At 49.6% G+C, this 27408-nt stretch overlaps 1 protein-coding gene across 1 annotated transcript in view; it reads right to left on the reverse strand.

Moving 5' to 3' along the window:
- The window catches only part of RPH3AL (rabphilin 3A like (without C2 domains)), a 126350-nt gene that overhangs the window by 53271 nt on the left and 45671 nt on the right, over nt 1-27408 (reverse strand). Inside the window, exons 2-3 of the mRNA XM_049788102.1 lie at nt 7539-7650; nt 2236-2379 (exon numbers count right to left, since the gene is read on the reverse strand). Of these exons, the coding sequence (XP_049644059.1) occupies nt 2236-2379; nt 7539-7615 (221 nt within the window). The 5' untranslated portion in view covers nt 7616-7650. The remainder of the gene's footprint in view (nt 1-2235; nt 2380-7538; nt 7651-27408) is intronic.

Below are 27408 nucleotides of genomic sequence, written 5' to 3' on the forward strand. Positions count from 1 at the left end.
ATGGATCTGGAGTAAGGGGATATGAAAGCTAGTGAGCTAGGAGAACGAGATTTTGGTGTAAGCAATGGGTAGAGGAAGAAGCTGGAGGAAGAAGGAGAAAGAGCTTGACTTCTAAGAATAACTGGGGTCTCCCTGAGCCTCCTGAGGCCTCGACCAGGTGCTTCTTAGGCTACCATGACCCATGTCACAGTAACTTGTAGTCGACCCCACATATGTGCTTGTTGGCTGGTGGCTAGACTCACTCCATCCCAAGGTCCAAGGTGATCCAGCAATTGGCAAATAGATGGACATGGCCCTTAGCACAGGGGACTTGAGTTCCCACATCTCTTTAAAAATTTTGGGAAGCGGGAGGGAGAGTATAGCAGGTAGGGTGCTTGCCTTGCACAAGGTTGATGGAACCTGAGTTCCATCCCTGGCATCATATAGAACCCCCTGAGCACCTTCAGGAGTGATTCCTGAGTTTAGAGTCAGGAGAACCCCCTAAGCATTACCAGGTGTGACCAAAATAAAATAATGTTGGTGTTGGAGTTCTCTCAGGCAATGCTCCTTGGACCCAGGGGGTACTCCTGGTGATATTCATCCAACTAGTCTGGAAGGTTCCAACACATACTGCTGTTCAAGCTGCCAGGGCTTGGAGACTTCCAGGGAGGTGCCAACACTGAAATTGGGCACAGCTCATGAAGGCCCCTGAGCTCTTTCCCTAGCCTGCTTCCCCCACTTTAAAGATGAGAAGACAGAGGCTCAGATACATAATGTTTACCCAGACCTTTACCCAGACCTATCAGGGCTGGCTCCCTCTTAGGGTAGCCCCATGCCCTCTCTTGAGACCAAGCTCTGAGGGCCAAATGACAGGGCATTGGGTGTCCCCACCCTTGTGCCAGCAGCAAACAATTCCAACTTTCTCATAGTTACATGGTCAAGAATGTGGAGGGCCCCAGGAAGCCCAGCTTTGGCCCTGGTTGCTTGTCTACCTACTCTTAGGGAGCCCATCAGTATAGTCTTATGCCTTCTAACTGAGGAACACATGGGGTACACCTCTTCCTAATGCTGGAACCTGAGGCACTGCCCTTCTAAGCATTGAGATGCACCAAAGCCAGTGCTCAGGCAGGCATAGTCACAGGAGTGTTCTCGGGGGTGCTGAGATGGAGAGGCATAGGCCCTTCCCACAGCTCTGGGGAACCCTAAGATATGTCTCCTATTTGAAAAAGGTCCTTTGGGGGGGTCCCCAGTAGCAGCAGCATGTCAGGGTCTGTAGAGTAGATACAGGACCCAGGCCCAAGGCCTGAAGAGGGTAGAGCCATAGCAGGTGTGTGTGAGACTCATGATTGTGGGGTACTCACAGAACCTCCTAGTAATACAACTACTGTGATCCACTATCTGGGAGGCAGCCATTACAAACCCCATGGTTATGTTCTGTGAGCTGGTTACTCCCTTCCTAGAATCATGTCCTTCTAGAGCCCCATTAAAATATTACTCTGCATCTAGCAGGAAAAGAATGAGGAGGCCAGACTCATGAATGTCAGCCCCTCACGATGCACTTCATTTCCTACATGCTGTTCTGTGTTCTGTTTTCTAGGAAGCATAAATAGCTCTTGCTCTGAGATAAACACAAAATGACACAAGCCTGTTCTTGGGTTCCTTGGGAGTTGCTTGGGAAGCCAGGACCAGAAGAGCTTGGAAAAGAAGCTCGAGCATCAAAGAGATGGCTTCAGGGACTGAGCACAAGCTTGCATGTAGGAGTTGTAGGTTCCATCCCAGCAACCTGGGGGTTCCCCAAGCAGCAGCAGGAGCCACTCCAGAGCACTGACCTGGAAGTAGCTCCTGAACATTTCGAGGCAAGGCCCCAAAATTCCCCCCAAGAAAATAAGAACAAGGAAACTGGAGACCACCTTCCCTGAGGGCCTCATTGAGGGGCAGTCCAGTCTGTACCTCCACTTCCCTTCTTGCCCCCTCCAAAGTGAAGCTGATGCTGCAGAGGTGAAGGACCTTTCCCTGCTGTTCCTCACACACCTCACTGCCCCACAACCAGGCCCACAAAGGAGCCATGAGCAACATCCACAGAGGTGAGCAGAGATGTACAAGGGAGGGGCCGTGTCTATAATGTGCTCAGGCAGATCCTGCTGGTTCCCTGGGGTGCAAAGACAATGCTGTGAGCCTGGTGCCAGTTTTCGGTGCTGAGTTGACCCTCACACCCTCTCTCTGTGCGCTCAGATGGGACTTGGGGGTGATCCTCACCCGATTCTCTGCTGCTCCAGTATGTCCAGCCGCTCTGCTCGCTGGATCACCTGCAGGATGGCCTCCACCTCGGCCGAGCTCAGGCGCTGCGTCTTCCGCTGCTTCTCTGTCTGGTACGTATGCATGGACCAGCCGGCCTGCAGCCTCGACACAGAACAGCACAGCCTTGTGGGAGTCACCCAGCACCCCACCTCCCCTGCAGAGCCCTGAGAGCAATCAAAGGACAGAGCAGGTGTTGTGTTGGGAGAGAGGAAACAAACTTCCTAAGTTTGGGGCCATCTCATCCTATGAGCGGCTGGAGCCCAAGAACCCCCTGTTCTCAAGGCAGGCAGGGAGGGTTTAGAAACGACCAGAATTATAGGTGAGGTTTCCACCCTGAGACCCAAAGACGACGCATGTGGCATTTGGAAAATTTGAGGGTTCAAGTGAGGAGGGGAGGGAAGATGCAGGAGCAGAGGGCAAGGGGATACAGAACCTGGTCCTGAGGGAACACAGGAGTAACAATCCTCCATCTGGCTGCAACCGGAGGTGGCCGGAAAGGCACACCCATTCTCTTTTTCTGGACAGAGAGAGAATGGCAGGGACACCAGAACCCCAACTCTTTGCACCGGGGACCCCACTTCTTAAAATATTCTGTGCCAGAATGGACCAGACAGCAGTCAGTGTGATGAAGAATGACAATGTAGAGGGAGCCTGAGTTTATATAATGAAACATTTGAAGTTTAGTTAACTGCAGGCTTACTGCACACTTGCTGATCACAGGGAGTGAGATTGTTGGGTGTGGCCAGATGCACAGAGAGGGGGCAGGTCCTTATGAGGGGCGGGGCTCTGGGCTCCCCCCCAGTGAAAGCAGGTAAGGGTCCTTGGTGCAGGACACAGGATTGGGGGAGGAATGGCCCTCTTCCTACAGTTCCCTCACACTGATGGACCTTGGTGCTCTCTTGTTCAAGAAAAGATAAATCACAAAAAATTAAAGAGTGATCTTACAGGCCGACCTAGCAGTCTGATGGTGCAGGTGGAACTCTTAAGTGGTACAAGGGCCCAAACCAGGGCTGGCCATGTGGGGGGGGGGGGCGCAAATCCTTAACCCCCGTATATCATCTCTGAGGCCTGAGAGATCTTTAAAAGAATGTAAAGACAAGACTTGGATTCCAGCCCTGACACCAAAAGGTTTTAAGAAAAGATTAGGAAACACTCCCCCCACCCTCAGGACTTCTTTTCTCATTAAAAGAGCTATATCTGTTTCAGAAAAAATCAGCTACAGGCATATGAGCAAATTTCTCTTACTTCTGTTTGTCCAAGGAAAGCAATTGTATTGCTTTTCTCACCATCATCTGTGAAGTGTGTAGGAATGACCTCAGACAAGGTCCAGCCCCACCTGGCCCTCACCAGATCCTCTCATCCAAATTCTACCTGAACCAGCTTCTCTGTGCCCAAAGAGCAAACAGAGCCCATCACTTCCACCAACCATCCTTATCCCAGGAGACATGATTCAGTTGCTTTGTGGAGAAAAAGAGCCTGAGGCTTCCTTTTTGCCTTCACCTTTTAATCTCACCTGATGAAGCTGGTAAAGATGGCAGAGAATCCACTGTGAGATCTAAATTGGCTCAACAAGGCATAATCAGTGCTCTGAAAGCTGCTGTGAGTTACCAGCTGCCTCTGTGCTATTTGCCAGATTAAAAAATTCTGGACAGATGTGGGAGGAGTTCCCCAAAGGAGCTGCCCTGATGCGTCCTGTCTGCTGGAAGCAGGTGCCTCTGGCTTTCCACTTTCTCCACCCACAGTAGCTACTCTTGTTTTTGTTTCTTATTTGAGGTCTGGCAGGGGTTGAGTCTCCCCAGTTAGTGCTCAGGGGCTTCTCTTGGGGTCAAAAGACAGTGCTGGGGGACCATCAAGACCACCCCCCATCGGTATTCAGAGAAGCACAGGGTGCTGGGGATGGAGCTGGGGGCTGTAAGCATACAAGGCATGTGCTCCAGTGTTGTGTATGTAAATATTTTAGGGGATTATTATGTTACTGACCCTATCCTGATCGGTGATTGTGCCCTACCCTAGGGTGTGACCTGGCATTCTGCCCCCACCCTAGGGTGGTACCTGATTCTGCTTCCACCATTGGGTGGTATCTGATCCCACCATTGGGTGGTACCTGATTCTGGGGGATAAAAACAAGGATCGGTGGAAGGCGAGAGGCTTTTGGCTGGAACTTATGCTGAGCCTTTGGACTTCAGTCTTGTCCACCGAATAAAGCTAATTTTTCCACAAGCCTGACTGTCTGTGAGCTATTTACCCGCTGTTTCACCTCAGAACCGTCGGCTGGACAGGGTGGCAGACGTGTGCTCCGAGCTGGAGGGGAAAGACCTCATCCTCCATCCCTCCATCAGTCAACCTCTTCAGGGGCTGACTTGCAACACTCCAGTCCCCCTGAGCAGTCTCCAACATCCTCAACCCTCAGTAACTTGTTTCACTACGAGGTTTAAGAAACAAAAGTGGGAATACTGCATCAACCGAGGCCAAACTGTCAAACCAACTCCTTAGGCCAAGCTTTCACCCAGTTAACTTCCAGTTTTTTTTGGGGGGAAGCAGTGTTGGGTCACACATAACAGTGCTTAGGCTTATTCCTGGCTCAATGCTCAGGCATCACTCCTGTGCTCAGGGGACCATGTACCCTGCCCACCATACTAGCTTCCCAGCACCCTCCCCAGTGTCAAAACTATGGCAAAATTGCCTTATCGTCAGTTAGTTCTATGGTGAAAATGCTCATAGTCAAGAATTCTGAGTGAAGCTGCTAGACCCACCACCATGCATTTCCCTTCTGTGTGGCTGGCACAGGTGTTGGAGCCTACCTGGTTGATGGACTCAGCTCCCTGACTATTCACCACAGACAGGTGGAGGTGTTTCCCCTAGGACTGCCAGGAGTCGGAAGAAGGTGGATGCACAGCACTCACTGCTCCCGAGACTGTGTCTAATAGTGATTGATGCCTGGTTACTCTGGATGTGACTCAGGAATGGCTGGACAACAGAGTTGGTGTCTGTAGGGACTTTGAGGAGAAATGGGTGCTTCCCTCATGGGAGGAGGGAGAGAGCTCTGAGACAAAAGGGCACTGCCAGTGTTGGGGTTGCACTGAGCCCAGGCCTGGCTGACACTGGGTATACTCCTCTCCCTTAAACTCCTTTTCAACATGCTTATTCCTAAATGATCTTCACCTCGGGCCTTTCCTTAAGTCCCCTCTGAGAAAAGGCCATTCTCAGGCACCCACAAGGCAGGACAAAGTCCCATCACTGTGCACAAGCATGACTTCAGGGCCAGGTAGAACCCTCTCCAGAACCTGAGTCCAGAACCTGAGTCTCCCAAGGATCAGGCCCTACCCATGGATGGATCTTCCTTCCATTCAATCTTTCATTTGGTGAGCTGCCCTGTATGCCCCCATATGCACCCCCTTCATACACACCACTTTATATATACCCCCTCACTCTGCGAGCTGCTCTTAACCCTCCTACCTTTGCTAGTTTCTTGCCTTGGGGCCTTTGCACCTGTCATTCTTTTTACTCAGTTGTCATTCTCAGCATTCCCATGTGCTTTCCTCTTGTACCCATATAAACCTCACACCACCAAGAAAGCCTCTCCCAATTCCCAGATTCATAGAACGCCCTGCACCCCTATGGTGAGGGAGTCTGCTTGTGGTGTACGCTCCCCAGCCCCACAAGTGCCTGCGTATAGGCCTGGGCTCAGGAAACTCTCGCAGGGATGGCAGCCAGCACTGAGCGGGAGCAGGGCAGAGAGACAATTTCCTGAGGCTTCCTGAAGGCCTCACGACACAGCCCCCTAGCTGTGTGCTTTGTAGCAATCTCTGTAAGGGAGCCTGAGACCCAGAGAGCCTGAAGTTCTAAGGCAATACACTTGGGGAGAAGATGAAAAGCGTCTGTTCTTCTAACAGGTGCTACAACAGCCTCTGGCTGCTGAGGAGCACAAGGCAAGGGCAGAGGAAACACAGGAACACTGGAGGGGCCAGCGGGGGGTGGTCACAAAGCCTGGTCAGGAGCTTGGAGCTCCTTGCTGGCTTGCCCCTGCCAGGGTATCTTCTGCAGGGAGGAGGCAAGGAGGAAGGAAGGGAGGAAACCTGTACCTGGCTCTCCTGAGGGGCTGTACAGGAAACAGCCATGGGCATCTCGAGAAAAACACAGTAGCCGCCTACAACCACACGTGATGCTGTTCGGCCTGGGCTCTCAGATTAATTTTTTGAGTCCCCTTTGATGTTTCAGCTCTGTCCCCTGTGGACTCCTAACATCTAATTGCAAATTTCTGGAACTTGGTCCCATTTGGGAAATGCTGGCACTCATAATTAGCTTGGTTTGACAATAAGGAACCCAGATGGGCTAATCTGAGGCCGGAGACAACTCTCTCTCTCTCTCTCTCTCTCTCTCTCTCTCTCTCTCTCTCTCTCTCTCTCTCTCTCTCTCTCCTCTCTCTCCTCTCTCTCTCTCTCTCTCTCTCTCTCCTCTCTCTCCTCTCTCTCTCTCTCCTCTCTCTCCTCTCTCTCTCTCTCTCTCTCTCTCTCTCTCTCTCTCTCTCTCTCTCTCTCTCTCTCTGTCTCTCTCCCCCCCACCCCCCACCCCGGGGAAGATGAGGGAGGCAAGAGAGGTAGTTGGGGCACCAGTCTTTGAGCCATCTGAGGCCAGTGGGCAGAGGCAGGCCTGAGCTGAAGAAAGCCAAGAGTGCCACAGCATGAGTAGCAATAGGGAATTGGTACCCCAGGTGGCCAACAGGAAGCAGCAGAGACCTGGCGCCTCCAGGAACACTGTTTCACCCTAGGGGGCTGCTCCTCCTGCAGTTGATGAGTCTTGGCTCCAGTCTGTCTGCCTGTGCCAGCTCTGAAGTGGCACCAGACATCAAAGGCGCCCCTCAGGGATGGGACTTGGGCTCAGGTTCTTCCCAGGAGGGCAAAGAGAGTCACTGCTCCCACTCCTGGCAGCCATCAGGCCTGGTGTCCTCACCATCACTCCAGAGGTAGGGGACTAGGACAAGGAGCTTAGCCTCACATTCCTCCTCTGAAAAACAGGCTTCATTGTTTCAAAAACAATGAGCCTCCCCACGGAATTAAGGGAAGAAATGCCCTTAAATGTTCATCTCAGGGTATAGAGTGTGGGATACTATGGACTGGGCAGATATTTGCTTCTGAACATCTCTTCCAAGGTCCCTGAGGAAGACCCTTGTTCAAGGCAGGTATACACATAAGGGTGGGGTATGGCCTGGCAGGAATGGGGTGACGGAAACAGGGTGTCAGGGACAGGGTGGGGATACTCACTTGGCTCGAAGGGTAAGCTGCCGGTCGTTAGGGCAAACCCACTGGTCAGTGCCACTGCCGAAGATGGTGTCAGCCATGGCTTGGAGGGCCCAGACAGAGTGGGGAGTCACATCTGAGGTGAGAGAAGAAAACAACTGTTGGCTGGGCTGAGGTGAGACCCAACACTGGTCATTCTAGCCCATCCCCACAAGTGGTCTCCTGCTGAGACCCAGCATCTCACCAGTAGACTCACTCCTCTGGTGACCTACTATTCATCAAGCTCATGCCACTCTGAGAGGGACAGCACCATGGCCATTAGTCTGGGTGACAAGATGGGACATGACCAGCAGCAGAAAGACAATGAGAAAGGCCATGTCCGTAGCAGCTATGAAGGCATGTGAGCACCAGACCTGCCCTTCCAGCTCAGCCCTGCTGTGTGAGAAGACACAGGCTTCTGGGGACTCATTCTCTTTCATGGACACATGGCAGATAGAGCAAACCCCCAAAGTGGAGGAACCCAGGTGACCACAAGCACATTGATAGGGTTGATATTGTACCTCCTTAATGGGGTCAGTAGCCCCCAGAACATGTAGGGCATGGACTTTCCTACAGTCAGAACCTGCCCCACTGCAGGGATACTGCCCACAGGGACTCCAATAGTGGCAGTTCTGCTCCTAACTCTAAGCACTTCCCCTGGGCAGGCCAGGGGAAAGGGTCTGGGCAGAGACTGATATTGTGTGATCTGCCCAAGCAGGCTTTCTTGCCACAAAGGCTGGGAGAGGTGTGTGTGTGTGTGTGTGTGTGTGTGTGTGTGTGTGTGTGTGTGTGTGTGTGTGTGTATACAGGGCATGTGTGAGGTGGGGGAGAGAATGGAGGGAAAGAGAGATGAGTTTGAGGGCATCTCAGCCTGAGAGTAGAGATAACATGTTGTACTGGGTTGTTTGTATTTTTACAGTCTCATTCCATCTACAGCAGTGCTTCATATGTAAGATCCCTTTATATTCTTTATTTTGGGGGGAGTCACACCCAGCAATGTTCAGGGGTTACTCCTGGCTCTGCACTCAGAAGTCACTCCTGGCAGGCTCAGGAGACCATATGGGATGCTGGGAATCACATGGGAGTCCATTCAGGATTGGCTGCATGCAAAGCAAATGCCCTACCACTATGCTATTGCTCTGCCCTTCCCCTGCCCTTTATACTCTTATATACTTTATACTTTTTTTTTTTTTTTTTTTTTTTTTGGTTTTTGGGCCACACCCTGCGGCCCAAACACTCCTGGCTGTCTGCTCAGAAATAGCTCCTGGCATGCACAGGGGACCATATGGGACACCGGGATTCAAACCAACCACCTTAGGTTCTGGATCAGCTGCTTGTAAGGCAAACGCCACTGTGCTATCTCTCCAGCCGCCCTATACTTTATACTTTTATATACTCTAGCCAGGGGGCTAGAGAGAGCTCCAAGGGAGGAGCATGTTTTGCATGAAGGAAGACATGTTTGATTCCTGGCAGCACTTAGTTCCCTGAGTAGCACCAGGAGTAGCATCCCCCACATACACCACCAAGAATACAGATGGGAGTAGGATGTGAGGGCGATCTGGCTGCGACATCTGTCACCCCATTGATCGCCAGGGTTGATTCGGCTGATCTGGCTGGCTAGGTGGGTGTCCCCTTCCTCCCTCACCGCTCCATGTGCGTCCCTCTCGAAGCTGCGCGCTCGGTCGAAGAGGACGGCCTTCCCCGAATAGAGACGGACCGTTCTTCGGTCGAGGGTATACGAGTAGCTGCGCTCCCCTGCTAGAACCTCCAAACAAGCTCTCAAGAATACAGATGGGAGTAGCAACTGAATCCCTATTTTACAGTGGATCCAAACAAGCAAAATCTCTGAGGTAAGAATGCAGTCTGGTAATTCTTAAAATATTAGATTACCGGGGCCGGGAAGGTGGCGCTAGAGGTAAGGTGTCTGCCTTGCAAGCGCTAGCGTAGGATGGACCGCGGTTCGATCCCCCGGCGTCCCATATGGTCCCCCCAAGCCAGGAGCGACTTCTGAGCATATAGCCAGGAGTAGCCCCTGAGCATTAAATGGGTGTGGCCCCCCAAAAAAATTAGATTACCATCAGATCTGGAAAATACTGCTAAATACCAGGACAAAGAAAACATGCATTCTCAAAAAACTTGTTTTTGAGTGTTTATTACCTTTCATAGCCCTGAAGTGGAGACAATTAGTGTTCACCAATTAATCAATGAATCAATACAATAGAATATGGTTTAGTCAGAAAGGAAATGAGGGCCTGGAGAGATAGCACAGTGGCATTTGCCTTGTAAGCAGCCGATCCAGGACCAAAGGTGGTTGGTTTGAATCCCGGTGTCCCATATGGTCCCCCGTGCCTGCCAGGAGCTATTTCTGAGCAGACAGCCAGGAGTGTTTGGGCCGCAGTGCTCAGGCCACATAACTGTGAGCATAGTGAAACCATGGAATTGTTTATTGGGGTTTGTTTGGGGGTATGGTGAGGGAATGTCACAACCTAGTAGTGCCCAGGGATTACTCCTGGCTCTGTACTCAGGGAATTTCTGGCAGTTCTTTTTTTTTGTTGTTGTTGTTGTTTTGTCACACCCAGCATCGCTCAGGGGTTACTCCTGGCTCTACGCTCAGGAATCGCTCCTGGCAGGCTCGAGGGACCATATGGGATGTCGGGATTCGAACCACTGACCTTCTAAATGAAAGACAAATGCCTTACCTCCATGTTATCTCTCTGGCCCCACTTCTGGCAGTTCTTAAGGGACCATATGCAGAGTTTGGGATTTGAACAAGGCTCAATTTCATGCAATGCAAGTGCCTTACCTGCTGTAATCTCTCTGGGCCTGACTTGTGACTTTGTTGAAGTATGAGGTTATCCAGACTCTCAAAGAGAGAATGATTGTGGGAAAGGGAAGTGTTCTATAAGCTTTCCTGTCTCACTCTACTTTCACACTGCTTCAATAATCAAGAGAATGTAGTTTCTCAAAGACTGATTCCTGGGGCCAGAGCAACAGCACAGCAGTAAGGCTTTTGTCTTGCACATGGCCAACACGGGATGGATCCCGGTTAGAATCCCGGCATCCCATATGGTCCCTGAGCCTGCCAGGAGCGACTTCTGAGTTCAGAGCCAGGAGTAACACCTGAGCACTGGAGAGGAGAGGAGAGGGGAGGGGAGTGGAGGGGAGGGGAGGGGAGGGGAGGGGAGAGGAGGAGAAGGGAGAGGAGAGGAGGGGCGAGGTGAGGCGAGGCGAGATTAATTCTAGACTTGCTCTTTTTTTTTTTGTTTTGTTTTTGGGCCACACCCGGTGACGCTCAGGGGTTACTCCTGGCTATGCGCTCAGAGGTCACTCCTGGCTTGGGGGACCATATGGGACGCTGGGGGATCGAACCGCGGTCCGTCCTAGGCTAGCGCAGGCAAGGCAGGCACCTTACCTCCAGCGCCACCGCCCGGCCCCTAGACTTGCTCTTCAAGCCTGAATTCTCCCTTAAAAATGTATCATTCTTGGGCCCTGGATAGCCAGTCCCTCTTGTCCTGGACCCTGTCCGGTTAGGAAAGCCACTTGTCTCAGGAATCAGGGCGCAGCCATATTTTTTTCTTTCACTTTAAAGAAAAAAAAAAGGAGGGACCGGAGAGATAGCACGAAGGTAAGGCATTTGCCTTGCATTAAGAGGGATGGTGGTTCGAATCCCGGCATCCCCTATGGTCCCCCGAGCCTGCCAGGAGCGATTTCTGAGCGTAGAGCCAGGAGTAACCCCTGAACACCGCAGGATGTGACCCAAAAAAACAAAAAAATAAAATAAAAAATAAAAAAAGGTTTTTAAAAAAGGAAAAAAGTATCATTCTTGCTTGTCCCTAAAACATAGAGAAATACTTTATTTTCACTCTGCAGAAGCCTATTCTCTCTCTCTCTCTCTCTCTCTCTCTCTCTCTCACTCTCTCTTTTTGGTTTTTGGGTCACACCTGCTCAGGGGTTACTCCTGGCTCTATGCTCAGAAATGACTCCTGGCAGGCTTGGGGGACCATATGGGATACCGGGATTCGAACCACCATCCTGCTGCATGCAAGGCAAAAACCTTACCTCCATGCTATCTCTCAGGCTCCTGTTTTTTCTCCTGAACACATTTCCCTTCTTTCCTGTCACATCTTTCTAAGCAAGTTCCACTGAATAAAAACAACCTTGCTTCACTAAAACAAAATTAAAAAAATAGGGGCCGGCGAGGTGGCGCTAGAGGTAAGGTGTCTGCCTTGCAAGCGCTAGCCAAGGAAGGACCGAGGTTCAATCCCCCGGTGTCCCACATGGTCCCCCAAGCCAGGAGCAATTTCTGAGCGCTTAGTCAGGAGTAACCCCTGAGCATCAAACGGGTATGGCCAAAAAAAAAAAATTATAATTCCAATGTGATCTCTGCAACAGTATCAATGATCTTTTCACCAGTCATCTGCTTGTTTGCGAGAAAATTACACAGAGGTCTTATTATGATTATAAAAATATTTGGATCTGTGGACAGCCCTGAAAGGTGCCAGGGAACCCACACACCATGGTGTATTCTGCTCCAGATCTGTGCCCTCTATTTCCGTTACGGCCTGCAGGAAGCAGTCTACAGCTGATTCACCACTGCGGTGACAGGAGCCCATGTCCTTGAGACTATCCAGGCACCAGCATGTGGATGTACATTGTGGATAACCTGGGGGGAAATTTCTAAGTGCTCAGACCCCAGAGAACTGGAAACCCCATGGTCAGCCAGGCAATGCCAGAGGTCCCTCAGATGAACTGTCTTCTCCGAGTGAAGCTCACATTTGCCATGGAGTTATAGTAGCCCGCTTACCAAATGTCTTTAAAGCAGAGTCCCACTTAGCCTACAGGATGGTCTGTTTGTTCTGTCTTGAAAAATTCTGTTATCTTGTGACTAGCACAGTCACACTGCTGTGTGGGTGTGAAAGGCGCTACTCTGTTCCAAGCAAACATTTGATACACGCTACAACTTTACTGTCATCTCTTTCTTATTGCTTGTTTTAAATATCTGGGTGCTTCAGAAAATGCGGGGTTTCTCCCTGATCAGGTAAACCAGGTGCTGCTCCCCCTGGGATCAAGTGCCACTGCTGCTCCTACCTTAGCCTGCAGGGGGTGTCACAACTTCAGGGCTTATAAGGGGCCCTTCCCAGGCAGGCTCCTCATTCAAGAGCAGGAGCAAACCTGTGGAGTGAGAAGTCTATCTTCTGCAGAAGCTTCTAGAATGTGGAGCTGAGCAGGGAGAGAGAAGAGGTCCTGAGCAATCCTACTCAAACTCGCACCCCCCTTTACAAACAGACTCGCTGAGATGTTCAGGAAAACAAAGCAGCAAACAGTGCTCTCCTCACTTCTCCAAACCAGTGACCCCTTCAAAGATTCGAAGAGGACAGAGTTCCCAGGTGCCTCCATCCCTGGCTCTTTGCTCTTCTGGGCAGGTGCAACCACAAAGTCCTGGGGTCAGAGGATCAGTGGCATAAGAAGGGGTGCCCTCCCAGGTGGTCTGGACTCTAGTTTACTCTCCACACTAAGCAAAGCCTGATTAAGCACATGTGTGTGTCTCTGAGGATAACACCGGCCCTTCCCCCATTGCAGCTTTACCTCAAAAGGGCCTGGTGCTCCCAACAGCCTTGGACAGACGGTGGAACAGAAGGGCACATGTGGGTGAGTCACTTTTGAGGAAAATACCAGTCTAGGTCCTCCAAGTCTCTTCAACCAGACGTGGCGCATCTCCCTGACTAACTGCTGGTCTTGGCCCCTGCTTCCTTCCTACCCCCTACCCCCAGCTCCCCTGCCTACTTGTGTACCATCTGGGGATCCCCAGTTCATGGTGCTGCCTCATCAGGCCCAGCCCTCTAAGAGAGGCTAAATACCATCATGGCCTTGGTGGGCAAACATCAGCTTGCCTGGAGAGAAATCCACCATGGGGAATAAGGAGCATGGAGGGGACAGTACAGGGAGACCAGAGGCTCCTATGGGAATGATTGTGGGGGCTGACAGCCACGTGAGGCTCCTGCTTCCTTTGTGAAAAGGGGAAGAGGCAGGTGGGCCAGCATGACTTTCTTTCCAGAGTATGAAGAAGGAGGCCAAGGGAGGAGGAGGTTATGTGTTATACACATGTGTGATGTGTGCTGCATGTGTGGTATGTGTGCGGTATATGATGTGTGTGGTATACATGTGGTGTGTTTGGTTGTGCTATGTAGCATGCATCTTGTGCATGACTAGTATATGGTCTGCATTATGGTGTGGTACATGCCTGGCATGCATGGATGCATGTGTTGTGCATGTGTGGTATGTATTGTACACTGTATCGTTTATGTGATTCATACATGGTGTGTGTGTATGTGTGTGTAAGTGTGTGGTGCACCCCTCCCTCTGTACTCCAGGGGGGAGGTGCATGGGGAGGAGGGTAGGCAGACATCTGGCTTCCGGTTTCCTCTTTGATTCAGGAGACCAGCTCTTGCCAGGTATGGGGTTTGGGGAGGCCCAATACCAGAACCTTTCTCCCTAGCCTGAGGAGTTCTGGGAGGCTTGGCAGGCCCCCAGCCATCCTTGTCTTTTTCCCCTGACTCCAGGCCTTCCCTGGGTGCCAGCTCAGATGGCCAGAAGTGGGTTCAGGTGGACTCTTAGTGGTCCTCAGGTTCCCCCCTCCTTCTGTACTCCAGGGGGGAGGTGCATGGGGAGCAGGGCGTACAGATATCTGGCTTCCCATTTCCTCCTTGATTCTGGAGACCAGCCCTTGCCAGGTATAGGGTTTTTCTCCCCTGGACTTGTTTTTCCCTTGGCACGGGTCTAGGTAGACTCTATAGGGGTCAACAGGCTTTCCCCCTATCTCTCCCTACACTAATGGTAATGCGCTCTGTGAGGAGGGCAGGCTGTTCTAGCACTGGTTTATATTGGGACAGTCAGTGGAAATTTTTTCTCTTTGTTTTCATATTGATAGTATTGTGTGCATATATTCTATATATCCATAATATCCATCTTGTATTGGGACCTTGATACTGCCTTACAAAGCTCATTTCTAATATTTTACTGCCTCGGTCCCAACCCTTACTTCCCCCCATCCTCCCATGTAGGTGCAGCTAATGACATGAAGCTCACCACAAAGAATGATAAGTGCAGTTAGAGAAATAACTACACTGAAAACTATCATAACAATGTGAATGAATGAGGGAAAAAGAAAGCCTGTCTCGAGTACAGGTGTGGGTGGTGTGGGGAGTAGGTAGATCTGGGAAATTGATGGTAGGAATCCTGCACTGGTGAAGAGGGGTGTTCTTTACATGACTGTAATCATACAACTACAATTATATTTGTAATCACGGTGTTTAAATAAAGATAATTAAAAAAAAAAGTGTGTGGTGCATGGAAAATACATGCCTGTCTATTCATGTGTTCTAGAAGGACAATCCCTTCTGGGGAAGGTGACATCCCCTTGGGGAACTGCCCCAGCCTCCATGACAGCTTTCTGTCTCACCATTCTTGCCAGCAGTTCCCAAAGGTCCTGTAGCTTCCCATCTCTTACAGGATCCCAGCACAGGCTCCTTTTGAGCAGATGCGCAGGGACTTGGTGTTTACTGAAAATAACTTTATTAGTGGATCTGTTAGTACAATAGCCATGTGGCCGTTCACCAGACTTCCTGGCCAGCCAGGGATCCTGCAGGGCCCCAGCAGTTGAGTCCTACAGCTGAGCTCATTCCTACTAGGTCCCTGAGAGCATCCAAGGCCTTCTTGGGAAACCAGGGCCTGGTCACCCTACTGGCTGGGGAAGATTAGCCAAGCAGAAGAGACCACTCAGGGCTTCTCTAAAATCCTGCCAGCAGCAGGAGCTGGGGTCTCCACAGGGGCACAGGGAACAGGAAGTACCCTAAATGATTTCCTGAGAAAAGTGCACCAGCAGGGAGCTTTGAGAAGTTTTGAGAGCTCCAGGCAACAAGCTCTTACAGGAAGATCTAATTCTCCTCCCTTAGTCCAAAGCCAGGCACCCTGGGCGGCAGACATTCTGGGTAACACAAACACACAAAGAAGTAACACCCAAGACACATTCAGATCCCACCCCCAGAAACAATCAGACATCAGAACACAGTGCCCCTGGCCCTGGGATTTACAGGTTTTCGATGCAACTGGAACTTCCACCACACCCTGTGGGCTGTTTTCCACCACTTTGCACAGTCTCATCTTAACAAACGCCCTCGCCATCAAATTGTGCTTTAAAATTCTAACTTTCTGTTGTGAGGACACAGATTGTTTCCACTGTTGTTCTAGAATATTCACCCCCTAGAGCGGATATCCTGGCAGATAAATCTGTGTTTTTAAAATATGCCTGTTTCTGATGATTTCCTGAGGACACACTTCCCTGGGGGAAGAGTAGGTAGCACATAGCTGGAGAGTTTGAGGTGACTTTGGTGAGAGTTTGGTTTTTGCAGGGTGGGGAGAGAGAAGTTGTTCCTCCACCTCCCAGGGCCTCTTACTAGGCACCTCTAGAATTACTGGGGACATCAAGTCCCAGGTGGAGATATTGCATTTTTGAACTTAGAACCCACAGATGGAAGATGTGATCTGCCTGTCTCTAAGTAGGCGGCTTTAATAATGCATCTGTGCTCTTGTCACTAAAGGGTCTTGGACTCCAGACAGCCTGTCCCCTTCACAGACCTGATGGCTGACATTCTGGTACAAAAGGCCTGGCAGTGGGTTGGAACAATAGGATAGCCCAACCCGGATTTGATCGCCATCATCCTATGTGGTCCCGAGTACTGCCAGGAATGATTCTGAACACAGAGCCTGTAGTGACCCCTGAGCATTGCTGGTGTGGCCCCAAAATTAAAAACTAAAACAAAACACACACACACACACACACACACACACACACACACAGAAAACAAAGGACTTGACAGTGGCCCACCCCTTCTAGCTAAGTGTTCTCTAAGCAGGGGCAGGGCCCTGCCTCCCAGGCTCACAGCAGGTGGAAATAAGGGAAATGAGAACACATTCCCCACTGCCAGGGAGCAGCACAGATGGGCACAGAACTGCATGACTCCCTACATCTCAGAATGCACAGAGGCTCAGGGCAGGCCAGGGAGATGTGGGGGCCTAGAGCATTTGCCTTGCAAGCCTCAGGAGGGGAAGTTCAATCCATGTTGCCACCTGTGTGTGCCACACACTCTCCTGGTAACTCTGCTGTCTGGGAGTCCACATGCACAGGAGCTCCAGCCAGGTGGGACTGAACAACACACTTAAATAGGTGGAGCACCCCCACATGGAGGAACACCACAATGAGAAGAAGTGAGAGCACCACAGCGAAGAAGGGTGCCTCCTGACGAGAAGCATATGTGTGCAAATGCTACAGTCAAAGGGTGTTTGTGTTTCTCTCTCTCCCTCTCTCTCTCTCTCTTTCTCTCTCTCTCTCTCTCTCTCTCTCTCTCTCTCACACACACACACACACACACACACACACACACACATGCCCTACCATGAGCTCTGGGGCCAAGTGTCACACAGAAGTGGAGAGTGTGGGCCCCAGCCATCACCACAATAACAGAGGAAGGCAGATGATAAGCATGATGATGGTCATCAACCAGAGTCAGCCTGCAGCTGTCCCTGACAACCAGATGGAAGAAGATGCCTAGAGGGGACTCAACCTTCCCTTTAAGAAGGGCCCACTGCTCCACTCTCTGGGCAGCACAGAACCTGGGGCTTTCCTAGGACAGAGAGCTCCATCCTACTCCTGTACATCTGCCCCCCACCAACAGCTACTTCTCCTCACCTTAGACCCCCATGGCTTCCTGTCATGGATTCTCCCCTACACAGCCTCCCAGAGTGAATGGGGGACTAGTGTGAGTAGAAGGGCATGAATTCGACTCTGACTCCATGGAGAACTGTTAAAGGAAGAAAAGAGGGACAGAAGTATCTGGGATGGAAGGGTTGAGGAAACTAGAGGGCCCGGGAGGATACCCCAGGTGCAAAGGAAAAGGTGAGAGCCATGCATGCTGCCATGTAGGGGGGCCGTGTGGTCTGAGACGTGAAACATATCACATCTCGTCTCATAACCAGATATGAAAGGAACAAGGGGCTGGAGAGATAGTATAGCCGATAGGATGCTTGCCTTGTACTCCATACAGACCCCCGAGCCCTACAACCCCATATAGTCCCTGAGTTTGATCCCTCAGCACTCCATATAATTCTCCAAACCCCACCAGGAGTGATCCCTGAGTGCAGAACCAGGAGCACCACCAGATGTGACACCCCCCCAAAAAAGAGACTGAAAGGAGCAGGATTGTGGCCAAGCAACTGCAGCCGCACAAACTCATGAGCCATAAATCAATGCTGTAGGCCACAGGCACTGGGTGACTCTTATGCAGCCCTGCTAGAGCAGTAGCAGACAATACAAATGGCATTTGACAAGTGAGAGACCAAATCAGGTTCAGTATCAGGCCTCACCCTGCCCTGAGCTGCTCAGTGTCTGATTTTCAAGCCCCAAAGAGCAAATGAGGGAAGCAAACAGGAGATACAAGAGGTGGTTAGAACCTGCACTTCCCCCAGCCCCCACAACATGCCAGGACCAGAGTTTGAGCAGCCAAGCCTCTTCTCCAGGGAGCTGTGTGGGGCCATAAGGTGCTTCGTGCCTATGGTGCACCTGAGTTGATGCACCTACCTCTGCTTTTCAGGCAGGGACCTTTCAGTCAGGCCAGCCCTGGAAATGAGGAACAGCTCTGGCCATGGGCTGCTCCAAGCACCAGCTACACAAGTGTTGATGACCTGGGAGTGGAGGATCATGAGAGCAGAAACAGAGAAAGGCAAGCACTGAGGTTGAAGCAATAGTACAGCAGACAGAGTGCTTGCTTAGTCAACCCAGGTTCTATCTCTGACACCCTATATGACCCGCCCCCCAACCCTCCAGGAGTGATTCCTGAGTGCAGAGCCAGGAGTAGCCTTAAGAATTACCAGATATGTACCCCCAAACAAACAAAGACCCCACATAAATGGGAGAAAGAGTACCTGCCACCAAGCCAGTCCTTCCTGAAGCTCCAATGTCTGCCGCGTCCTTGGCCCTACAGCCTGTTACTATTCCAGGGAACCCTTAGCAACAGGCCTGACATCTGCTCTGTTACTATGAGACGGGAAACATGATAATAGTGGCAAGATAAGGTGAGCCCAGACACCAACATTTCTTCCACCTGTCACGCAGCACCAGAGGAGAAACGATGCAGGCAGGAGTCTCCCAGCCTGCTGGGGAAAGCCCTCATCCCAACCTTTTCGTAAGTGCACCATGTATGGAGCGACTCTGCGTGTGGTGTGAGAAGCCTTGGGAAACAGCGTCTGAGCCCTGTTCCAAACACTGATATCAATGGGCCACTCCCTTGGTGACCTCCTCCCAGTTCCGGTTCTCCTTCCCTCTTAGCCAGACCAGCAGTGTCCATTCCTGGCCTCTCCCTCATGTCCTTTACTTGCAGCCAGAGAGCCCCACCCCCACCCCCGCACCCTCGCTTAATTCCAGCATCAGACCAAATGGTTCTGAAAAACCTTCTTCTATGGCTCCTAACTGACAAAAGGCAAAGACCACCCCTCAGCAGCCACACCCCCCCACTGTCTGGCCCAAACTGGTCTTTCTCGCTGGACATACAGTGGTCATTGGGAGCCTGGATTTGGCCCTGTCTCCCAGGTTTTGATGGGAAGGAATACCCTTCCCACAGGTGATCTACCTTGGGACATTCTCATCCTCCTCCTCAAACTTAACAACTCCCTTTGGGACAGAAACTGCTAACACAGTTACTGCACAAGGCAAGTGGCCAGCACCCCATCATGGGTCTCATACTAACCTTTGCCATCTAACTGCTGCCTGCAGGATAAACAGGACTCTGAGTGGGATTTGGTATCAGGTTTCACCTCCCCTGTCCTGCTCAGTCTCCTCTGTGAAGTTGTTCACACCAACTTACCCCAGGAATTCCAAGGTGGGAGTGGGGGTGCATCAGTAACAGAGGAACCATGGCACATCAAAGTAAAAATCGAAAAAAAGGCAAGTGAGGGCCAGAAAGATAGTACAGTGGATAGGGTACTTTCTTTGCATGTGTTCTGATCTGGGTTTGATCTCCCTCCCCATATGGTCCCCTAAGTACCGCCAAGAGTAATTCCTGAGTGTAGAGTGAGGAGAAATCTTTCAGCATAATCAGTGTGGCTCAAAAATTATTTTTTGTGGGGCCGGGCGGTGGTGCTAAAGGTAAGGTGCCTGCCTTACCTGCGCTACCCTAGGACGGACCACGGTTCGATCCCCCGGCGTCCCATATGGTCCCCCCAAGCCAGGGGCGATTTCTGAGCACATAGCCAGGAGTAACCCCTGAGCGTCACCGGGTGTGGCCCAAAAAAAAAAAAAAAAAAAAAAAAAAAAAAAAAGAAAAATTATTTTTTGTAAAAAGAAAAGGCAAGTGAGGGGGATAGATGGTGAGGGGGAGAGATGATGTAACAGACAGAGCACCTGCAATGCATGTGGCCAACCTGGGTTCAATCCTCAGCATCTCATATGATGGTCAAGCTGCCAGGAGTGATCCCTGAGTGCAGAGCCAAGAGTAAGCTCTAAGCGCCAACAAGTGTGGTCCAAATAAATAAATTAATTAATTAATAAAAAAGGGTCTGGAGTGATAGCACAGCGGTAAAGGATTTGCCTTGCACATGGCCAATACAGGACAGACCCCGGTTTGAATCCTGGCATCCCATATAGTCCCCTGAGCCTTCCAGGAAATGACTTCTGAGCACAGAGCCAGGAGTAACCCTTGAGCACCACTGGGTGCGACTCAAAAACTGAAAAATAAAATTGGAAGACTTGGAAGAGGGTTGCCAATGATATGAGATGCCTGAAAGAGAAGCACAGGCTGGCACAGGCCTAGGGCAATGCCGCTGGCACAAGAGGGCAAGAGTGCAGGAAGACCACTAATTATGGGCAAAGCTTTTCTGTCCTTGTCTATCAAGGCCAGAAGAGCAGGTGGCTCAGATGCACAAAAACCCTGCTGTGCTGTGGCTCCCTCCATGGGGAGCTCTGCCAGTCCTGAAGCCTATATGCTCTATGACCTGGTGTCTGCTCCAAGGCTCTCTCCACAAAGTCATAAAGCAAAAGGCCCTACTAGGCTAGCTCATGAACAAGCAGAAACACCATAGCAGGCTGAGGGCAAGCAGGGTGGACTCTTGGTGGCCCTAAAAGCCTCACTGGTCTCTGCAGGCCATCTGCTGCCCAGGCAAGGGTGTCCTCAGCCTTTAAATTACTCAAAGGCCCAGTGTGGTGACCCAGTGCGCAATTTCTCAACAACTGGGTTAAGAGGCTCTGTAAAGCCATCAAATAAATGAACTGTGGACACATCCCCCCCCAACCTCTGCTCCTCTCTGAGTTCCACTATCCAGTACGGACAGCCTTTGGTTCTGCCTACAAGGTCCAATTCCTCAAAGACCTGCACAGTGAGTGGGAATCCATCTTGGGCTGGAGACAATGGAAAAGTGGAGCAGCTGGTTCAGGCAGCTGGGGGCAGACGTGCACACAGGCAGGGCAGAGGCTCTCCTTAGCAGACCATACAGGATGGCAGTCTGGGCAAATTACCATAAGCTAGGAGGTTTAAAAACACTTTTAAAGAGGCTGGGGAGATGGCTAGTTGACATGCACATATGACCTCGGTTTGGATATATAAGTACTATGGAAATAAGCACAAAAAAGCATGAATTCGATCCCAGCATTATGTGGTCCCCTGAACACTACTGGGAGTGCCTACAAAGCATTGTGCTAAGCATCAGAGGGTGAGACCCCCCAAAAAAAAAACTTGAAAATCTACTCCCCCATTCCAGTACTGGCCTGGGTCTCAGTGGCCTCCATGCTGACCTCCACCATCTCTGCAGCTCACATACAGACCTCAGACACTTAGTCTGCTCTTTCATTCTCCAGGAAACTGTGCCCTCCTGCCTGATCCTCCTGGGGCTCTTTTGGAACCAGAAGCAGGTCCTTCCGCACTCTTATACTCACATGCCAATGCATTCCTCACCTGGCTCCTGGCAGCTTCCTTTTCTATCATCTGCCATCTCTGCCAACTCACATCCAGATGCCAGACCCCATGCTCACTCACTCATTTCCTAGCCCCACATCCACACTCCACACACATAATTCCACTAACCACTGTTTGTACCCTGCAGCCACACAATAGCTCTGCCCAATATGCCTCATAGTGCACACGCACTGTGTGTCCTGTCACTGGGCGAGGACCAGTAGGGAAGGGAAAGAGCAACACAATAATCGCAGTATTCGTGATTATTCACCTACCGAATAAAAATTGCATATTTGAAGGCCGGCCGCGGGCAATGTTGTACGCAAGTTTGAGACCCCTCTTCAAAGTTCCTCAACGAAATGAACTACAAAGGTTTGCCCTCAGACCACAGCAGACAGAATGAAGAAACCCCAGAGGAGCACAAGTTCAATGAGAGATGGTAATAGTACAAGTGACTCTACCACTACCAACCAGCTCTGTAATCTCTCAGAATGTTCCCAGACTCCATGATGAGGGTTAATGATCTCAAAGAAACAATGGTGCAGGTAGTCAGTAAAGCACTGGAAAGTATGAGAGCAGAAATGATCAGAAGTGAAAACACCGAAGAATGTGGCAATTGAGGAGGAAAAAAAAATAGGTGAGCTCCAAGATAAGCTATAAGAAACCTTTAGAAGGGGAAGGGGTCTGAAAAGAAAGAGCTTATCAGATCTATGGGGAGAGTTCAAGAAGAACAATACTGGAGCCTCTAGTCTAGGGAGTAAGATGGTGAATTTAACAGAACAATTAGTTACAGAAATCATTGATATAAATTGCCAGAGAAGGAGCCAGAGAAAAAAATAATATAGAAGGTAGAGGGTTTGCCTTGCACATGGCCAACCTGGATTTGGTCCTCCAAGCACCACAGGAATGATTCCTGAGCACAGCTGGATATAGCCTAAACCCCTGAGTCCTTACAATAAGGAATTTCCCAAGGGGACAGACAATACAGCAGGTAGGGCACTTGCCTTGCATGTGGCCAACTTGGGTTTGAACCCCAGAACTCCATATGGTCCTGAGTCCTACCAAAAGTGATTCCTGAGCGCAGAGCCAGGAGTAAACCCTGAGCACAGCCAGATGTGGCAAACAAAATGTTTTTAAACCTATACAGTGTAATTAAAATGACAAAATTCAAAAATGAAGATATGCTACTGGAAACAGCAATATTAAAGAAGAAATTTTATGTAAAAGAAATCCCATAAGGCCTGCCTTGCCTGCGCTAGCCTTGGACGGACCACGGACCGCGGTTCGATCCCCCGGTGTCCCATATGGTCCCCCAAGCCAGGAGCAACTTCTGAGCACATAGCCAGGAGTAACCCCTGAGCGTTACCGGGTGTGGCCCAAAAAACAAAACAAAAAAAAAGAAATCCCATAAGATTTATATCAAAGTAATAATATAGTGGGTAGGAAATTGCCTTGTACATAGACAATCCAGGCTTAATCCCCTGCATCCCAAATGGTCCCCCAAGCCTACCAGCAATGATTCCTGAGTGAAGAGCCAGAGTAAGTACCCTGAGTAAGTACTGCTAGGTGTGGCCCAAAAACCAAATATATATATAAAATTAGAAAAGAAAGAAAATAAATTTAAAAAAATGGTTCAGAAGGCTGTAGAGATAGTTTAATGAGTAGGACGCTTGCCTTGCATATGGCTGACCCAGATTAAATTCTCACCATTCCATATGGTACCTTTAGCTCTGCCAGGAGTAATTCCTCGGTGCAGAACCCCTGAGCACTGCCAGGTGAGCATCCCCCCCCCAAAAAAAACAGAGTAACAACAACCGAAAAATTCATAGCAGTTCTACCAAATGAGATGCTATAAGACAGAAAAGAATGGAGGGTAATAGAAAAAATAAACAAAATCAATCAAATGAACATCTCACTAAGAATATTCAGTTCAGTGAGATTATCATTCACATGTAAAGAAATGATACAAAAGCAACATCTTAGTCAGTTCGTAGCCTTGACACCAGTTTGAAAGAAACAGGAAAGGAGATTCTTTTCTAAAACAAGACAAACTTCTTGACACTTTGCCACTGAGAACAGCGTTTAATCATGGCTACCCTCTATAAGATAAAATATGCCCATTATTCCCAGCTTGCTAAGTTTTACACTTTATAAATAATGAACTAATGCTTCATTTATTTTGACTGTTCTTTCTATATATATATATGTTCAGATGATATTTTTAAACTGCTATAGATTTTTTCTTTTACTTATTAATGCAGATATTTAACATTATCTATAAAAATATTTTCTAACATAAAACCATAATACCTTTTAGGGAGAAAATATCACTTAATAGGCCTACTCAGATTTTCCTTTAAATTTTTAAAATCCTCTCCTCACTTCTGCTAATTGTATCTTTGTAGGATTTATATACTTCATGTAAATTTTAAAGTTTATTAGCATAGGATTATTCATACTATTAATTTTTAAAGCATATATCTATAAAAAACAGCTTCTAGAAAAAAATCAAATTATCATTAATTTATAATTTAGTAGAGTTTCAGAAGTTTAGTTTTAATCATATAAATGTATATAGTTGTCACCACCTCCACCATAAAAAAAAAAGTTCTTTCATATGTAATGAAACACAATAAGGGAACAATAAATGGCCAAAGACATTAGAACTAGAGACTTGGTAAATAAAACTGAGCTTATCTGGCCTGCAGGATGGAGAGGCTATTGAGGGGCTGAGGGTCTCTGGGACCTTGGTGGAGGGAAGCGGGTATTCACTCTGATCCTGGGTATTGTGTTGGAATGATGTATGCACAAAACTATCACATACTAACTCAACAAAAAAGGGGCTGCAACAAAACTTAAAATACTTTCTCAAGCTTGGATAGCTAAAATGAAGGCATTAGAAGCTGGAGCAACAGTACAGTTGAGTTTATACAGGTAGTCCAGGTAGGGAGTTTGCCTCACATGTGGCCAACCTGGGTTCAATCCCCAGCATCCCATATGGCTCTCCAAGCACCACCAAGATTAATTACTGAGTGCAGAGCCAAAAGTCACACCCGATCACTACTAGGTGTGGCCCAAAAACTAGTAAAATAAAATAAAATAAAATAAAATAAAATAAAATAAAGACACCAGCAGGACACGTTCTCAGTGAAGGCTCTGGGAGACTTTGTTGCATGATCCTGCTAGATCCTGGGATTGCCTCCCATCAGAAGCATTCTGTTGCCAGGTACATCACCTCTGTACCTGCCTACACCTTCCCGGGTGATCTTCCCTTCCCTGAGTCTCTTCTAAGGGCACCATCCTTAAGGTAGCTGCAAAGGGCTCTGTGTACTCCATTAGACTTGATTCCCATTGTCATGCTTTTCTCCAGAAAAGGCTGTGCTGTGAGGCTAAGTGGGTTTGGACTTCAAAGAATCCTCTGAAGAACACAGCCACTGCTCAGCACATGAGGGACACAGACCCCACAGCCCTATCTTGAGGATGGAGACAGCAGAGGATATGGCACAAGGATATGCATGCTGGCTTGCTGGGATGCTAAGGACCAGGAGAGGGTCCATATCAGAGACATGGAGCTGTCATGGTTGAGGCTGAGGAAGGGCGCAGGTAAACCACCACTGGTCACTGCTTGTACTAGTAGTTCTTGGTGTGTGTGGGGGGCGGGCAGGGGGAAATGAACTGGAGTGAGAACAGACTGCACCTTTCTTTTTTCCAGAACCCCCACAGAAATGTATTCTTTTCTTATGTGTGAGTACCCTTGGCACCCCATTGTAAGATTATCAGCACCCAAGCCTGTCATCAATAGACTCATAGGTGCTTCACTATCACTGCAGAGTTACAGAAATCTCAAAATATTACTTGTTCAGGTTTATTATAATGTTTAAATCATACGAGAAATAGTATAGGGGTTTATGCACATGCCTGATGGGCAGCTGTCCCAGGTTATGTCCATGGCACCACATGGTCCCCAAACATGCTGGAGTGACCCAGGTATCCCTAGAACCTCAGTAGCACCACACCCTCAGTCCTCACTGGCCAGTCAAGAACCATCAGGAGGGGATCCAGGGCCCCTTTAGCACCACGTAGAAGAAGCCAACTGTCAAATTATTCTAGTTATTAGACATACTGTTGGCTTAACTTAAGGACTCAAAAAAGTGCAGGTGACTCTATCAATAGCTTGTTTTGGGGAGTGGGAAATGTAGCTCAGTAGTAGAGTACTTACCTTGCACATAGGAGGTTTTGCTCACTGCTTGGCACCAATAGTCATTTGTACACACATACATTCATTCACATGCATATACACATTTGTACACTCTCGCTCTTACACATTCATATATACTCACACTCAAACACATTTCAAGCATACTCTATTACATGCACACAACGCTTGTTTTTCATAAATTTTCTGGTAATTGTAATCAGTTTAATTGGATTCTTCAGAATCCTGATGATGGGTTATTTTGAGGAAGAATCCACAGGAGTCACTAGACAGAGTAGGGACCAATGGCACAAATAAGAACAGAGGTCAGAGTTCAGAATAAGAAACCCAGATTGGCAGGTGTCTGTGATCCAGGGAATAAGACAATGCCCAGCCTCCATGGGGGGGGGGGGGCTGGCACCTTTGGGTGTGTGGGGTAAACATACACTGCTGCCTCCATGCATATGAGCTGTGTGTCTTAAAAGGCCAAGCTGAATTTGTGGTGAGCAAATTGAATTTCCTCACACCAGGGAGTAGCTTATAGGAGCCCAGGAGAAAGTGCCCTACGCAGCTGAGAAGTTTCTGGAAGGAGAATGCCTCCTCCTCCCCTGCTCACCTGCATGGTAAAGTCCCAGTCGTTGGGCCACACTTGGGGGAGCTCTCCAGGGCCCTGAGGGGCTGCAGGCAGGGCCCCCGCACTCCAGCTCAGGCAGCTTCTCAACACTGCCAGGTCCCTCTCCCATCCCTCTTCCGTCCACTTCACAGACTGTGGGCGGAGACTCAGCACTGGCTGTTTGCTCACAGGCAGTGGCCCAGGCGAACCCCAGCTGACCAGGCTGCTATCTACAGCCCAGCTGTCCCCTCTCGTTCATGGAAACACAAACAGACGTTTCTCTGTTCCCACTCCAAGGTTAAGCAGTGCACAGCTTAACAGCGGGTGCCAGCTGCCAACTTCTCTGCACAGTTCCCCCATGCCTGATAGAAAAAGCTCAGGGTGCTCAAGAACCACAGTGAAGACCAGGCAACAGTGGAGGGTGGTCCCTTGAAGTGAGAAAGGGGACCAACCCTGAACAGTTGTCGAAGAACAGATGAGCAGAGTCAGGTGCAGGCAAGGACTCCACCCAGCCATCACTGATGCTCTGCACAGGCTGCTGGGGGCTCTTGGACAAGCTGCCTGTGCCAAACAGACTCTGAGTTACCAAACTGGGGAGAAATAGTGGCCAGCTGGGCACTTTATGGGGCGTTGCCTACCTGCAGGTGCTGTTGACATTCTCATCAATCCCAGGGAACTGGCATCATCATCCTCTCTGAGAAAGAGAGAGGCTACCTTGGCTCACGGCCATGCAGCTAAGCAGAGCACAGCTCCCAGCACGCAGGTGACCCCAGACTTCCCAGAAGCTGAGTGGAACAGGAACTGGCCAGAGAGTTCTGAGAAGGCTCAGTGCCCTCAGGGCCAGCGGGGACTGAAGGACGACAGAGGGGGCCCTGGCATAGGCCTCAGTGACTGTCCTGTGCTGTTCCAGCCTGCCCCACCGATAGGCAGATGGGCTTTGCTCAGACACCTCCAAATTAAGCCTCAAGGTCCCACAGGAGTCACAACTGTTCTCAGGTCCCACTGCACCTGGCAATTGTCTCCAAACAGAAACACAAGACAGCACTCCCT

This window comes from Suncus etruscus, chromosome 1 (assembly GCF_024139225.1).
Source record: "Suncus etruscus isolate mSunEtr1 chromosome 1, mSunEtr1.pri.cur, whole genome shotgun sequence".
NCBI lineage: Eukaryota > Metazoa > Chordata > Mammalia > Eulipotyphla > Soricidae > Suncus > Suncus etruscus.